Source organism: Pocillopora damicornis, chromosome 1 (assembly GCF_964200805.1).
Source record: "Pocillopora damicornis chromosome 1, jaPocDami1.2, whole genome shotgun sequence".
NCBI classification, from domain to species: domain Eukaryota; kingdom Metazoa; phylum Cnidaria; class Anthozoa; order Scleractinia; family Pocilloporidae; genus Pocillopora; species Pocillopora damicornis.
The window spans coordinates 13,181,143-13,198,257 of record NC_142670.1 but is presented as its reverse complement, the minus strand read 5'-3'; the positions used below and the strand labels follow the sequence as shown (position 1 = coordinate 13,198,257).

The 17,115-nt window shown below is 37.6% G+C and overlaps 3 protein-coding genes across 6 annotated transcripts in view; 1 reads left to right on the top strand and 2 right to left on the bottom strand.

Annotated features, from left to right (window-relative positions):
* Positions 1-11,660, bottom strand: part of LOC149052108 (adhesion G protein-coupled receptor L4-like) — a 98,260-nt gene extending 86,600 nt beyond the window's left edge. Inside the window, exons 1-7 of the mRNA XM_089180606.1 lie at positions 11,302-11,660; positions 11,107-11,210; positions 10,586-10,688; positions 10,327-10,477; positions 10,130-10,211; positions 9,907-9,973; positions 9,126-9,214 (exon numbers count right to left, since the gene is read on the bottom strand). Of these exons, the coding sequence (XP_089036732.1) occupies positions 9,126-9,214; positions 9,907-9,973; positions 10,130-10,211; positions 10,327-10,477; positions 10,586-10,688; positions 11,107-11,210; positions 11,302-11,430 (725 nt within the window). The 5' untranslated portion in view covers positions 11,431-11,660. The remainder of the gene's footprint in view (positions 1-9,125; positions 9,215-9,906; positions 9,974-10,129; positions 10,212-10,326; positions 10,478-10,585; positions 10,689-11,106; positions 11,211-11,301) is intronic.
* The window catches only part of LOC149052105 (replication factor C subunit 1-like), a 255,440-nt gene that overhangs the window by 216,267 nt on the left and 22,058 nt on the right, over positions 1-17,115 (top strand). The gene's annotated exons all lie outside the window — the stretch shown is intronic.
* Positions 1-17,115, bottom strand: part of LOC149052107 (CD209 antigen-like protein A) — a 53,841-nt gene that overhangs the window by 31,300 nt on the left and 5,426 nt on the right. For 2 of the 4 annotated variants that reach the window (XM_089185029.1, XM_089185077.1), the window contains exons 4-10: positions 15,500-15,895; positions 13,915-14,003; positions 13,758-13,817; positions 13,332-13,530; positions 12,462-12,569; positions 12,133-12,220; positions 11,683-11,889 (exon numbers count right to left, since the gene is read on the bottom strand). In XM_089185029.1, the coding sequence (XP_089041155.1) occupies positions 13,963-14,003; positions 15,500-15,895 (437 nt within the window). In that variant the 3' untranslated portion in view covers positions 11,683-11,889; positions 12,133-12,220; positions 12,462-12,569; ... (1 more) ...; positions 13,758-13,817; positions 13,915-13,962. The other 2 variants (XM_089185120.1, XM_089185171.1) reach the window with 2 other exon arrangements.

Below are 17,115 nucleotides of genomic sequence, written 5' to 3'. Positions count from 1 at the left end.
GAAAACATACCAGCTGCAGTGGCGATGGCGACGATGACGGCGATGGAGATAGCGATGGCGAGGTTGAGGTCGACGGCGAGAGCGAGGGCGAGGATGTGGGGAAGGGCGATGGCGACGGCGATGGCGATGGCGATGGCGATGGCGATGGCGATGGCGATGGCGATGGCGAGGGTAGTGTAGGTATTGATGTATCCTTAAGGAAAAATAAACATCAAGATTATATCACAAGATAAAATTACCTTAGTATTACACTTGAGGGCAAAAATGCGGACGGAAAGCAGAGTAACCAAATGGCCGCTATGAACGATCAAAACTCTTAAATCCACTCGATTGGTTATACAGAGCACTCTCATTGTTTCCTTTACATTATATTCGTCTTTCGCACACGTCTGGTATGATCGATGCTAAGATAGGGATGTAAGATGTTTTTCAAAAATACTAGTAAATGAGGTTATGATGCAATAATACATCCCTTAATCACTGGTTTAACATATAATACGAGTACACATTTTGCCTAGTTTTTGTCATTTCCACTCGCCCCTACGAGACTCGGAAAATGCCACGCAAGTCGCAAAATATCCGCGCGTATTAATTGTTAAACCACTGAGTATGACTTATTAATTTCTTATTTCATCTTGAGCTGTTTGATATAAACTTACCGACCTTTTTCGATTTTTCGGTTTAACTTTGATCGTCTCGCTGGAAAAAAGCCTTCTAACATAATTATTTAGTTTTCGTGTAACAACGGTTTGTTTGTTTGTTTTTTGTTTTTTCTAACTGGCACTTTCTCAGGAAAACTTGGGAAAAAGGCGACCCTGATTTTGCAATTAACAAAAGCCTAATTTCTAGTCGTCGAAAGTATCAAAAGCACCGCAATGCTTGGGTGGGGCAGGCAGATTTAAGAAAAGAGTCGAGTTAAACAAAAGAAATCACAGCGGTGACTGTCAACGCTTGCAAGTGAACCTTGCAAAACACGCGGGAACTTTCTAGATCTTCGCGCCTACGATATGGGTGGCCGACGGTCAATAATAAAGGGAAGGGTAGGGGTAGGGGAATCGATATTACGCCTGTCCGAGGTCATCATTATTTTGCAAAACCCGTTTTCCTACGATCGGAGTTCCTGATTGGTGTAGTTAAGCTTCAGCTGTGAATCATAGGCAAAATGTGTCATTTGGACATTTAGCTCTGGCGGGAAAATGCGAAAGATGGCAAACTCTGTAAATAATGAAGTTGTTAGTTTCGATTCCGCTTTCGAGGAAGCACTTAAGTGTCTTTTATGGAATTTAATATAGCGCATTAAAATCGGAACAAAAAGAAGCAATTTCTACACTGGTTCTGGAAAGTATCTACTGGCCGCATTACCAACTGGCTTTGGGAAAAACCTGAAACTTCAGTCATTGGTTTCCACGAGAGAAACCTTCGAGCGTAGTGGTCGTTTGTCAGCTTCGTTAACGTATTGTTTATGATCAAATGGATTAACGGTAGCTACGCACACGATTTGTCGTTTGGACGACATAGAGTGCGAAAACTATCAACTCGTATTTGCGTCAGCAAAGGACGTTTTGGATGCTTTTTATCGTTGATGAAAATAGTGGCCACACCGTTTCACCAGAGCATGCCGATTTGCATCAAAGAAATTATGGCATGTAAACCTTCGGGTGCTGTTGTTTGTGCTTCAAAGATACATCTTTCTTAACTATGGCGTCCGCCATCTCTGGCCTGCCTTTCTGAATTAGTTAATTTCTTAGCAGGTAAGATTATCTGTGAGTTCACGTAATTTTGGTAGTTGAGATTTTGAATATCAATTAGTTCCTCGTTGAGCTGACACCTCCCCCTCCCCACCCCCTTTTCTTCCTTTTTCCTCTCCCATCTGAGCAGACTTCGAAAAAAAAAAAGTTTTTATAAATGTCCAACCGGAGATTCGTAGTTAACCTTGTACAGTTGTTACGGGAAAGTTTGTCGGAAAAAAGAGCAAAAATTTAAAGAGCACGGGACAATCTCAAAAGATTATTAAAAGTTGTGAAACGCACAATTTCGATGGCTGTTCTTCCAGCTGCAGCCGATGCAAAGAAGGATAATAGTAGAGCGATCATACAGGATTTGAATCCATGACCTCTGAGCTGCTGTTGTAGCGCTCTACCAACAGAGCTAACAAGCCACCTGGGAAATTTATTTTTCTAAGGCCTTATTTTCACTACTACTCAAGAAGAGTTCACAACTGCGAGGATTGCCTCTATATTCCTTTCTTCAACCGCAGTGTACATATATGATTTTCATATATTTACAGTCATGTAATAATGCTGATGATTTACACGGGAAAGTATTTTTTTATAGAATTAATTTTGATAGCAAATGATGAACATCAAAACCCTCTACCTCACTGAAGCAAAAATTAGAATCAGGTATCGTTTTACAGGTGGAAATTGTGGATATCAGGGTAGTAGCACCGTTATCCCTTGACCTTTTTGTTTTGTTCTCCAACTTACGTTTTAAATCACAATCCGATGTAATTCTAGCAGGAAGTCTATGACTAATTATTAGTATAATCTGTCAGATATTATCGTTTTTTCCCGTTCATTTTAAGACGCATAAATGTTAATCTTGGAATTACACTGCCTAACCTGTTCCTAGCAAATCCAAATTTTAAATCCAAAATGTTTTAGCTCGCAGCAGTACGAAAGGACAATGCTTCTCTAAGCAAATTACTCGGGTATCTTTTGGTCTCCAAAATTTTGTGAGGATTTTTCCATATTCTGTGGTGTTACTGCGGAACCCGTATAATATATATATATATTTATCACATAAACTGTGGTGTTATACAGGGATTTCCGGCCCTGAGAAAAGCCGTAACAACACACGTGGAAAAATATCGTATTTTTTTTCGTGTGTTCATATAGCCAATCAGCTGCTGACACTCGCCTGACTCACGCGCCTTTGGCGCCACTCGGTCAAGTTGATAAACGATTGGCAAAGGCTTCACGATTCTCAATACAAGTTGTTTGTCGGAGCTTTCTCGAATTATGGCGGCTAAAACACCAAAAAATCTGTATTGCTGACAGACAGTGAGGTTCAAACTTCCGTAGAGAGGAAGAAGACCAATATACTAAAAGAAAAACCAAAAGTTACGTATTCAGTGGCTTTGGTATTAGCATTTCTTTCGGCTGAGAGTGAAAATCGACAATTGGAGGATTTGCCACTGGCCGATTTTGGCCGTTTACCTGAGAGACTTTTTCTGTCAGTAAGGACAAAGTCAATAAATGAGAATTTTGTAAATTGAAAATTACGACCATTGTTGTTTTTGTAATCATGATTCAACGCATTTTTCCATCTCAGGAGTTAGCGCCAACGCTCTTTACGATTGTTATTCGGGGATTTTCGATTCATTTCTTTTCGTTTATAAATGAAGTGGGCTTTTCTTCTCAGTAAAGGGCTATTGTGGTTATACAGTCTGGGTCATAACCATTTCTGGATAAGTGATGACGTCACCAACATGGATGTCGTAGTGGGACCTCGAGGAAACTCAGTCATTACTTTATTCGAGCCCTAACGACTTTGTTCCCTACCCATATCCCATGAAACCTTGCAAAATTACAGAAGACAAGCAATTACACACAACAAGCAAAGAACTGATGGTGGTTGCGATGACGAGAAGGAAAAATTCAGATGAAAAGTCGGATGGAGGTCCATGTTGCGAAGGGCTCAATCGAGGAATAACCTCTCTTTAGTTGAGGTTTTCAGGTATGCAACATTTTTTTTTGATTCATAAAAAAAATCTTTTTAAAAACTAGAATAAATTTGCTTCCAATTTGTCAAAATTCCAATCGAGTGCACGAGGTCTTTGCTCGAGTGCACGAATGTTGAAAGTCTGTTAGTGTGCAAACTACTAGACGGATTCCTTTGTTCAGATCCATCGGAGTATCGTGTAAACCATAAATTTTAACAATACGTTGTGGCCGGCCAATTGAAAGTAAAAGGACAATTATTTATCGGACCTTTATAAGCCTACATTGTGAATTTCAGATGAAGCCAACAGCGTGGATGAACACAAAGGAGAATAACTAATAATGTCTCTTTTGAATTATTCTCCTTTGTATCCGAAAGTAAATTTTCTTACTTATCTCATTTTACAAAAGAAAAAATATATATATATATACATAGACAGAGAGAAAAAGAGGGAGAGAGAATAATACATGGGCAAGTAGATATGGAATTTCTCTTCTCGTGTTCAACTCGACATCTCACTCGTTTGCTGCGCTCACTCGTGTGCTATCGTGTTAAACACTCGACGAGAAATTCCATATCTACGCGCCCATGTATTATTCTCTCTCCCTCTTTTTCTCTCTCTCTATGTATATATATATATTTTTTTTCTTTTGTAAATGAGATAAGTAAGAAAATTTACTTCGGGTACAAAGGAGAATAATTTAAAAGAGACATATTTTAATTGTCCATGACGTCCAACTTGGCGAGCAATCAGCAGTCATCTACCCTGAGTGTTAATAATTGAACAATAATTTGAAAGCTAAAAAGGTTTGGGTTCCGCGATATTTGAATATCGCCTTATGCGAAGGCTTTCAGTGAACCTTTGGGCTGGAATTCATTGTACATGACCCTCGAATGAGGAACACGAGGCATAAAGTAACATCATCGCCCGTGATCCTCGTAGATCTAGAATTTCGGGGTGATCCAATAAAAATGACTAATAGGAGGACTTTATTAAAAGCCAAAGACAGAATTTTTTAATTAAGCTTAAATCAAAAAAGGTTCTCCGTGAGGCTGTAAGTAGTTCCATTCCAGAATTTTAATACGTAAAAATTCTTTAATTTTAAGGGTTGCTTTAAATATTTTTCTGTGAGTGCACGTCACTTTAACCCCTGAGCTCGTTCAGAAAATCAGATATCGAAATTCATGAATACTAATGGTGTTTTAACTTGCGATGAAAAAAAGGAAAAAGGACACCAATTCAACCATTTTTTTCCAAACCCCGGATCGAATGTTAAATTTTGCATCTGTTTAACTTAATGCCATTTTAAGCACACCCTAATGATTAAGTTCGATCTCTTGTCTAAGCACGTCACGTTCAGCAGCTATCTGAAGGGGAGACTTTGTTTCCCTTTTGACGTCTTGTCATGGTGGCATAAACGATTGCAATTAAGCTATCATAAATATGGCTGCCAAAGCTGTTGTATTGACAACCATGACGGAAACAACATGACCACCGCATGAATGTCTCGCTTGTGCTATTTGCTTTCTGATTACTTTGCTCCGTATGAAGGGCTTCAGGAGTCCAATTTATAAGAGATCCTTCTCTAATTATAAACTAAGAGTTTAATGCGGAAATCTTTAGAGTCTGGTGTGTTTTGTTTTAATTAAGAGCGCCAAATAACCACCACCTGACATTTTTTTCTCGGATTGGTTTGGCTGAGTTTTACAAGAAGTTCCAAAATCGATATAAATGTTTCGCAAATGGAAAGTCGAGATATAATTAAGGTGGTACTAACCTAGCGCGCAAGTATTAAAAAAACATTTGCAGACTTTATTGGACTCAGTCGTACTCATCTCGCAATTAATCAAGCGCACGATACTATTATAGGTTGCTGTCAACACCTGTCTTTACACTTATACGAATGTATCATTCCGGGTAATTCTTTTTTCAATTATTTGGTATTGTATGGAAAGCGAAGAATATATAGAAAATTATAATAATGATAATGGTGATAATACAAAGATCCCCAAGTTTTGCTTTAATGATTAACAAATAGTTTAGAAAGGACATCTGTAGAGTTTCGTATATTTCATCATTAAAGTTCCAAAAATCCAAATCAATATTTCACAAATTGCAAGTCGATTTCGACGGTGTAATAGCTACAGCAGAAAAAACAGGAATAACTAGCTTCGTACTTACCCAGCGCACAATGTATTGAAAGCGCTTTGAAAATTTTGCCGGAGTCAGTTCCATTTTTCATCCACTTCATCATGCCCAAGATATGCAAAGGTTACTCTTAAGAGCTATTGTTACACTTAAATTTGATTCACCTCGCTTGAGAGTTTTAAATTTGCGGCATCCTCATAAAAAGCCTTTCGTACGAGTTAGATTTTAATGCAAATCATGATCTCTGAACACATGTTCATGGCGTTAGTCTCCATTTTTTTTTTCTGTCATACACGGACCAATAGACAAAAAGCAACTTGCACCAGATGTGGAGCATTGTTTTTCTTAATACAATCGAAAATTTTCACAGCATTAAAATACTTTTTATAGTTCAAGTTTTCCAGAGCAGCGACTAAAAAAATAATTGATATTAAGAATGATTATTTCTTTCTGAGCTCTACTGAATAAAATTGTCTTAAACAAACTTCTCCTTTATCAACCGCCAGCAAAAGCTAATATGCCATAAGTTGGTATGCATAAATAGAAATGATTATTATCTATTCATCTCGCCTATGACATGCTGTGCGTTTCATTTGGTGGGTCTAAGTACTTCGTATGCCTTGATCTTTGATGAACTTACTCGCGCATGTATTAATTAACATGAATCGGCAAACTCTGAGTCGAAGGATTTCTTCTCGGTTTTCTTAGATCATAAGTTCGATGTGAGTTTACACCAGGTTGATCGTTAACTGATCAGAAAACCAACAGAGGTTAACGGCTTAATGTTCAGCCTCCAAAACAACTCTCCCCTGCAAAAGCGTCAGACCACCTCTTTTGTGTCCAAATGTTCGAATTCCAACATTTTTGAAGGAGCGGTGGAGTCAAAAGCTCTTAGTGCTAGACATTCCTGGGTCATAGTGATGCCCTCTGTGGGCGAGACATTCTAATCTCCTAGTATCTCTCCACGACCATGAAATAATTGATTATTTATTCTGGAATATTCCCTTATCCTAGCTGCAATGTACTTAGTCAATCGTACCCTGAAGCGCTTTGACTTATCGCATTTGAGCGCTGTAGAGAGAAATGTACTTGTATATTCCAGAATAATTCTTTTTTTTTTAACATCTTCCGTCTTAATCGTACGCTTCGTCATTCATGTTTATTTATAAATAGGTATGACGTAACCTTGACTGTCCTTAACTGTTGGCACATCGACAAAATCGACTCCTTCCCTTACTTCTTGAAATTTTTCTTCGATGCTACGTCTCCGCTGTAGTGATATTTGAAAATCAGGCCCATGGAAATATTCGGCATTTCTATCGCTATGCTTTTTCCTTTAAATTGCATAATCTGTGTAAAAGTTCTTTAATCGTTGTTTAATGATGTCTGCCAAATAGTTTATAATCTCTTTGTTTATGCCATTTCTGGCTAAAATTGCCTAAATTTAAGTCCTAATTAATCCATGTGTTTTCGATTCAAAACGATACTCCATTCTTAGGAATCCGAAAAAAATGGGTAAATATAACTGATCCACAAAAGATCCAGTCATAAGAGGTTTTTTCAGTTCTTTCAAAACTAGTTGTTTATTTATTCAAATATTTACATATTCATCTACTTATTCATTGAGCAACAACATTGAATGTCAGCGCTAGCTGCTAAGACTATTAGTATTATTTGTTATAATACGATTTAACCTACAGAAAGAGCATTATCTATCAACAAACCCAAATAGTTTATTGAACAAGTTGTAATATTCTTACCAAGGAACGACTCTTAAAGGAGGTAGAGTAATTATCCCTAAACAAAGTGATTGAAGCCCACCACAATTTATTAGCTCACCCCTGACACAATCTCATGGTTGTCCTCAAAGTTCCTCGAAATTCACAATCTTCCATAGTAGCTCTCTCTCAGTATAGCTTTCGGAAAAGTCAGTCACTCCCGTCAACAACAAGTACTACTGCTGCACTGAGTCCTAATGTACAAATAATTCCTCAAAATTCTGGAAGCTTACAACACAACTAGATTGTTAGTGTTACATCATAACTACGTAACCTAGTAAAATTCTCGTGAAGTTCCTTGGTATGAATGTCAGCATGACTAGGCATTCTAGATTTCTGTGGTCTTACTCGAAGGACAGTCATAAAGATACTAAGCCATCAGAAATTTAAATCTATAGATTGGTTTATTTCGATGAATCTTGCCTGCAAATATATGATCACCTAGAAAATAAACTTATAATCATAAAGAAGATAGGTTACAATTATAAGTAGTTGAGTGCTTAAACAATAATGAAGAGAATGACTTCTTTTTGTCTGCAGATTGTAACTCAGACCGATCGCAACCGACTAATAGCTGATTATACTAAGTAATTGACTGTATTTACGGCTGGCTGGATCCAGTTATTTAAGTTAAGGCGATTTCGATTTAAATTCAGCTCAAGACTGCAATTCAACTGCCCATACATTTCCAACCTCACTTGGATTGACGTGTGGGCTCTTCCTTGTGGAATTGTGGAATGGAAAAACGATGTTCATCTTTCTTTCAAATCGCTCTCTGATCTGCAGATAGACGAGCAACAAGGAATATGGTTCTTAGCACTCGGATATTTTATCGAAACACTAAGACTTGATGAGATGCAGTTGGTGTAGAATCAGTCTAATGTTTTTTCTTACTTGAGTGTCTCGCATACCGTGCAAAGCGAAAATCAGGAGACCCTGCAGCATAAACATGATTTAAAGTTCATTACTTTTCACAACATTCAAATACACTAGTCAAATTTCTATTAAGATTTCCAAGAAGGAGGGAAAACTGCATATCTCATAAATGGAGAAGAATCTGTTGCATAGTTAACAGCTTTTTTTCTCAGAATTCTAATAAATATCAACTGACCAATGTAATTGTGTCTCTCACGTTTAGCCTGACCCTAAGTAAAATAATAATAGGGACTGAATGACTTTTGAGAGTTACCATCGAACACTGACCTGAGTAGAGTTGAGTATGGTGAAGATGTAAGCGAAAGCTTTATGTACAGGCGTAAGTAGACCAAATAGCCATGTGACACCCAGCAGGGGAATCATCACCACGCATGCTTTGATGCCAAGTCTAGGAGTTGAAAAAAAACATTTCTTTAGTTTCCTTTGACAATTCATTTTCATCGTTAGATATTGTGTTAAAGAATGGGGAAGTTGGGCGAATATGCCTCAAAAGCAATCTCTTCTACTAGTTTGTTTTAGTTTTACGTTGGGAATCTTACCGTATTTGCTGAAAATGGTTGTCTTCCGCTGTTGGCTGCACCAAATTGGTCATCTCCTTTATGACTCGTACGAGTATCAACATATTGAGCTGAAGAATACAATATAAATAAATTAGGTCTTAGGAAATGGTAGTTGAATCGCCAAGGTAAGAGCGGGTCCTTTCTCGCAAAAAACGTCACCAGTCTGGTAACAAGGGTTGGGTACAGAGTCTTCTACAGGGAATAGAACTTCCAATCGGGGGACCTAGATTATGAGCTTAGATCCTTTACCAAGGAGCTAAAGAAATCGCGAACAAAAGTGTTCACACTAAATGAACTACGCTGAAAAAGTTAAATAATGTTAAATAATATAAATTCAATATCTCCACCTCTTTCTGCTCCTTTCCCCTTTTGCAATATTGCTTTATGAGTTATTTTTGCGCTAGAATCATATCTTGATATATCAATGTGAAACTATGACAAGCATTAACAAGGAAGTGGGATAAGTTTTTTCTTTCCACACTAGGTAGTAAAAGTTGGAGAGCATATTAAGCTATCTGATGCCTGTGAAGACATTGTCTCAACAGGTTTTCCTCGTTATTGAAGGCCATCACCAGGTTAAAAGTGACCAGCATCCCCGAACACAGCGGCTACGTCCAAAGTTTGTCAGTAAATAGTGAAATATTGTGTGGGGACGCATGGTAAATACTTAATTCCATATTTAAGAGAAAAGAAAAAAATCTTTGGCAGTAATTAGTGCAGGTATATCAGTCCCAATCACCAACACTAATCATAAACTCACAGTTTCAATGAAAGCCACAAAGGTGACAAATATCCAGATTAGGTTGTTAGTCGAGGAAAGCCAGCAACTATACTCAAAGAAGTAAAAGACAAGAAAGAAACACAAATTTTCAGCAAATGAAATGATACCGATTCTAAACCATATACAAACATACAAAAGAAGAATGCAATGAAATTAATTAAAAGGAGAAAAGCAAGAAGACACCGTTATTTTTTTTCCTCACTATTTATCACTCGTATAGCTTTGTAACCCTTCTTTCCCAGCAGCGATGCCAAGTGAAATGGCCACCATGATCATCGGAAGACCTACCCACAAAGAAAAGAAGGAAATCGAAACACTTCGCTGAATCACAACACCAGATTTGGCGATCCAAATGCATGGTTACAGTTACCAGTGCATGTTGTAAAATAATCAACTTACCCCATGAGGTGACGTGATACATGTACATCTTGGTATTAATGTTGTAAACTTTCACAACGAAGAAGTAGAGATAAATTGCCTCGATCAGCATCCAACAGAAAGCGACCATCAAGAAATACTGCACCAGAGCTGCAACTGAAACACAGGCAGCCTGTGGAAAGAAAGAGTTTTCGTATAATTCTTAACGTGCTCCTTTCGACGAGATATCTACGGTGCAAAGAGTAAATTCTTTCTATGGATAGAAGGAGAGGCCACTGACTTTGTGTTCTGTGGCGCTTATTCCGGCGAGGAAGATGATCTCTCCAACTCCAAGGGACATAGAAACACTCAGCCGAATTTGGGAGAGAGGTTGACGAACATCTCTAGTGAAATAAAAGTAAAAAAAAAGGATGAATGAGACAAAAGCAACAACAACAACTCATTGAAGACAGCAAGAACAGCAAAACAAAAAATTTAATTAAAAGACACAGAAAAATATGGCCAAAAGATTATCTAAATCTTGACAGCAAAGGAAAGAAAAAAAGTCAGTAAATAACTCCAGAAAGGACAAAAAAGGAAATATTACGAAGAAAATCTCTAAACCCTAAACAATTTATAAACCGTGAAACCATGAGTTGTTCAAGCGTTCGTGATGGGGCATGAAATGAAGCTTGAATTTGTGAATTATCCGACATGCATGTTCTTGTTTGCATGGAGACTTGCATTGAGATCTCTTTTCTCACCAGCCTTGTTGAGGGGAGTTAAAAATCTACCTCATTATTATTCAGGTACATTACTTACGTGAGGCAAGAATAGAGTATTAATGTTAAAAGTATCCCGACGATGGAAAGGCTCAGTCCCACGTAGGTGATAATTTTCAGAATTGTTTCGTCCTCCTCGGTTAGCTGTGTTAAAAAAAGAAAAATTGAAGGACAACATTTAGTTAGTTCATTGAGCCCATAAAACTATTGAGTAAGACAAAACTAACTTTATTACCTTTGTGCTACCAGCGTAGTCCATTAACACGGCAAAATGCGTCAAATGATTGCAACTGCAAACTGTTTCTTCTGAGTTGCTTTTTGATGTAACTACATGGCATCCTTCCTCTGAAAAGCTGTCAGACATAAAAAAAATGTAAAGTTAACAAAGGGCACAAAATTATTCATTGTTTGGGGAAGAGGTGATGTTTGACAATTTTGCGCTAAGATTTTCTTAGTTGCGAGGACATTTCAATCAGACTTCCTCTCTCTAAAAAAAACAACATGCTGCTTTCTAGGAAAGTGTTAATCTGCGCGAAAGTTCATTCATTCTCCTCCATAACTGATTTAATTTTAGAAGGAATAAATACTATACAATAATATATTGTAGTATTTTTACCTTTTGCTGAGGCCACTCCAAAACATACAGCGCTTCTCTGCTGTCAAGACCTGAAAATGCGTTTTATCGTGTCAGAATAAATCAAAACAACACACAGCAACTAATTTTCACGTTACCTTTAGGTTTTTGAACTTTAGGATGACATTTTCTTCTAATTTCTCTGGCTTGGGGTCCATAGTTACGGCCATTATCCTGGAGTTGATATACCTATGAAGAAATTTTATTTGAAAATGGACTAGAATCGAGGAAGCAATATTACATACTTTTGGTAGATTCAAGCCAATTTTTCATGAAGGTGAAATGGTCAGAGATAAGCAGGGAAGCTTCCAACCTTAATTAGGGTTTTTGGAAAGTTTCTCAGTTCAGTTTAGTTAAACTTAGATCTTATGTGTTTCCGTGTTATGTGTTTTTGGGGGTAAACGACATGGAGTAAGACGAAAATAACGGCACCTTTGGTGGTCTGTTTCACTCCTTATGACTTGATCTGTCAGGAGTAGGTCATGCAGATCCTTGTACACACACGCAACCACCATTGATCCTTTAGAACCCCCAAGAATCAACAAAAAAGTTATCAAACAACAACATAAAAGACACAAAATTGAAAGTTTTATCAGGCTCTGAGGTATGTGAATTTTTAGCAGGCGAATGATTAAAGAAGATAGACTATGTAAACTAAGAAAGCGCCTTCATATGAGGCTTTGTTTCAATACAGAAATTTCTATTGAAGAAACCAAGGTAATACTAAAAGTTGTGAAGTTACCACAATAGTTGTTACGAACCATTTTCCTCAAAATTTGAAGAAGGGATATCGATTCTCGCTCGCCATTGTTGTTCCTCAAAGTGGAAGCCACTTGCATTCTTGGGATAGGCTTTTTGAATGACGAAAACTGTCGGGGAAAAAAAAAGACAAATGAAAGCAATTACGGTGAAATTTACAATAACACATCTACACAAACGTGCGTTTTGCGGTATACACAAATATTTCATAATCTTATTAGATGGACCTGTATTGTTTGTGCCTTATTTGCCCTTCAACGACTATTCGACGATTTCAACCATTTTACAAGGTTTTTTAGGGTAAAACTGATGAAAAAGTGAGTAATACTGTACGGACTAAAATAGTGAAAACTCAATTGGTTCCTCGAACCATTTCGTCGGAGAACTATAGAGTTAATTAGGGAGTTTCTATGAGTACGGTTAAGAATCTTGCATTTATGTGCATCGCAGACGATAGGCCAATTTTGAGCTCAGTGTATTAAGTGATGTAACCGGAAAGTATTTGTAAGATTTGACAATTTTAGATAGTAAAGTGTTACTCATAAATTTATCATCTAAGAAAAGTTTCAATAAACAGAGCCAGAAGAAGGATTTCACAATTTGAAGGATTCCGATTCTTTCGCGTTGTTAACTGTTCAAGAATACGTTGAATTTCCTTTTACACCGCGAATAATCAAAGTATCAAGCAAATTAAAAGAACAGATGTATCTATGACATTCAACAGTAACGTTTCTAAAAAATGGGGCTTATAAATGAGTTCTTACATCATCTAGCTGTAGTAAATTAGACAATTCAGTGGGTCAGTCAGCAAGTCAGTAAGTAACAGAGTAATAGACTTCGAAACTAAACAGGATTGAAGGCCACAAACTCACCTATTTTTGGGAAAACGATCATTTCCAAAGACCTCTTTCCACTCAAGTGTCGCTTGCCATAATTAAGAGCAAATTTTTCGACGGCCTCTGCCACCTCCAAGATGGACATTCTAAGTGTTTTAACCTCTTCTGTGCCGGCCTTGTCTTTTGTGACGTTCTTGATTTTTATAGTGAAATCTTCAAACACAGCTACTGCCTCCTACAATTACATAAAATTTTTCCAGGTCATTAACCAGTTAGTCTCAAATGTACAATTCATGTTAAGAATGCGGAAAAAGTCTAGCAGGAGGCCCCAAATGATTTCCACGATATTTATTGGCTAAAGTACTCTTTCATGCGCATGAATTAGTTTTTAGGCCTCAACGTTTTCACCTCATGTGGCTTAAAGCCTTTAAATTATAAACTTTTAAGTTGTAAACTACATACCTGTACGGAATTCCTTCTGGTAATATTAATTCCGCCAAATTTTGAAACATACTCCTTTATCTGGAATAAAAATCAATGTCTGCCACATTTGTAAACAGAGAACATCCTGAAAAGCGACGTGCATAAAAAATGGTAAATGGCTATTTAGAAAACATACCAGCTGCCGAAGTGGCGATGGCGACGGCGATGGTGACTTGGACGGCGACTAGGACGACGACGGTGACGGCGATGGCGTGGTTGCAAGTACTATTCCGAGTGATGATGAAGGCGACGGAGTTTCCGTAGATATTGATGAATGTTTAAAGAAAATTGTTAATCAAGACCGCATCATACGAAAAAAAGCCTTAGTATTATACTTTAAAGACAAAAATACGGACAGAAAGCGGAGTAACAAAATGGCTGTTATTAACGATCAAAACTCTTAAATCCACTCTTTTTTTATTGGTTATGCACAACACTCTTAATGTTTCGTTTGCATTAATTCCGTCTTTCGCACACGTCTTGTATGATCGATGCTCTGATAGGGCTGTAGCATGTTTCTCGAAAATACTAGTGAATAAAATAATAGTGCAATAATACATTCCTCGTTTAACATATAATACGAGTACACATTTTGCCCACTTTTTGTCATTTCAACTCGCCCTTACGGGGCTTAGAAAATGCCACTCAAATCGCAAAATATCCGCATGTATTTATTGTTAAACCGCTAAATATGACGTTTTCATTTCTTACTTTATCTTAAACTGTCTCCAATGAATTTACTGACCCTTTTCAGGAGTCTGTTACTTTTTGAATTTTTTGGTTTAACCTTGATCGTCTCGCTGGAAAAAGACTTCTAGCATTATTACTTTGTTTTTGTAAAACAATGTTTTTTTTTTTAGCCGGAACACTCTCGCAATTTTTGCTATTCAAGGAAGGGGTCGCATCTGGGAAAAGCGCAACCCTAACTTTTCCAATTGAAAAAAAACTTAATTCAAATCGTTGAAAATATCAAAAGCCCCGTAGTGCTTAGGTGGCACAGGCAGATTAAAAAAAAAAGTAGAGTTAAAGAAAAGAAATCAGAGCAGTAACTGCCAATGCTTGTAAGTGAACCTTGGAAAACACGCGGGAGCTTTCTAGATCTTCGCGCTTAAGATATGGATGGTCGACGGTCAATAATAAGCGGGGGGGGAGGGGGTAGGGGAGTGAAGATTACGCCTGTCCGATGACATTGTTATTTTGAAAAACCCCGCTCGCCCAAGACAGGAGTTCCTGATTGGTGTGGTTAAGCTCCACAAGCTTGAATCACAAGCCAAATGTGTCATTTGAACATTTTGCTCTTGCAGGAAAATGCGAAAGATGGCAAATTTTGTAAATGAGAAAGTTGTCAGTTTCGATTCCGCTTTCGAGGAGGCACTTAAGTGTCTTCTGGAATGTAGTATGTCTCGCGCATTAAAATCGAAACAGAATGAAGTAATCAGTTCAACACTGGTTCTGGAAAGGATCTACTTGCCGTGGTGCCAACTGGCTTTGCGAAAGGCCTGATACTTCGGGTATTGGTTAGCAGGAAAGAATCCCTCGAGCGTAGTTGTCGTTTTGTCAGGTTATGATCAAATCGATGAACGGATTAACAGTAGCTACGCTCACGCCTTTTCGTTTGGAGGACATAGAGTGCGAAAAATATCAACTGGTATTTGCGTCAGCAAAGAATGTTTTGGTGAGGCCTCTTTTTTACGTTGATAAAAATAACACAAATAACTTACCATTGGTAATCTCACAAATATAAGCGTTCCGTCGACCTGTACGATTAACACTACCAAACACGCCCTGTTCGCCACTAATGGACCGCTTGCACATGACAGCTGCATCGTGTTCACCACTTGGCTTCCATTTTCCCCATTTGCAAAAAGTCAGCGGTCTTCCACTCACCCAGGTCCAATTCCCGGCCTTTTTTCTTAAACCAATACTCCAGCTGTCGTTATAGCCTCTTTTAGTATTTCGCCTTTGAATCTCGTTATTGATGAAATTCCATTCTTCTTCGGTTTCGATGGAAATTAGGTCCCCTCCTTGGCTTTGGCAGATGATTCTGTTCCAGTTCCAGGACCTTCCATATACCGAAATTATGTACCAAGAGTTGTTAAAAGTTATATTTGGGCATTCTACAAAATGATAAAGATGACAACAAAAATAATAATTATCATAAAGATGATAAACAACCTGATAATTATGATGACATAACAAGATAATAATCACATTCACAATAAAGGAGAAAACTAAATGAGATAGGAAACGTAACTTCCTCTCTATTTGATTCCTATTTTTTTAAGATTATGTTTGATCAGTGTCAATTAATAGAATACATCTTTTTTTTCACTAGGGTTTCCGCAATCTCTGACCTATTCTGAATCAATTAACTTCACTTCACATAAGATTATTTATGAGTTCATGTAATTTTGAGTAATAAATTAATTCCTCGTTGAGCTGACACCTCCCTCCCCACCCCGCCCCCTATTCTTTCTCCCCCATCTGAACAGACTTAAAAAAACGTGAAATTAAATGTGTGTAAGTTCTCATAGATGTGCAACCGGAGATACGCAGTTAACCGTATTCAGTTGTTACGGGAAAATTTTTCGGAAAAAGAGCAGAAATTTAAAGTGCACGGGACAATCTCAAAAGATTATCTGGGTAACGATAATCAATAGGGACTTAAAAAGTAAAGATAAATTAATTAGGGTTGGCTCGTTCTTGTTTTTGTTTTTCAGCAGTTTAGAATTTAAAGTCAGTCTTGCACATAAAATAGGTTCATCAAACCCATGATGCCTCGTCCTTAAAAAGACATTTTCTTAGATTTCCCTGAAATCCTAAGGTCAATCCTTGACATGACTTGAAAGCTACCCACAATACATTTCGGGTTATCATTTGCACTTTTGAAACGCTTTTTTTCCGACAATCTTTCTCAAAAGAACTCTATTTATCATTTGTTTTTCTCAGAGGGCATGGTAACGAATCCTGCAATATTATTGATTATTGATGCGGTCCGTATTTTCTTAACTCTGCCCACGAGTACGGTACTGCTTGAGCGAGCCGCCAGCTATATCTCTAGCTTTGTTGCCAATTTTCGTAAATTTATTTCGTTTTGCCGGCTGGGCAGTATTTTTACGCAAATCATTTCAAAGAAAATTAAGCCGATTAATAAATTATTAATCCTCTCTTTCTCTCTCTCTCAAATCGCTTTGTTTGCCTGCAAAAAAAAAATGGTTTTGAAATGAATTTTGGTAACAAATATGTCATTAAATGGGTTGACGTGCGGCCTAAAAACCGTTCGTAATTAAACTAAACCGTCACTAGAAGTAACTCAGAAAGTTAAAACGTGAAGTAT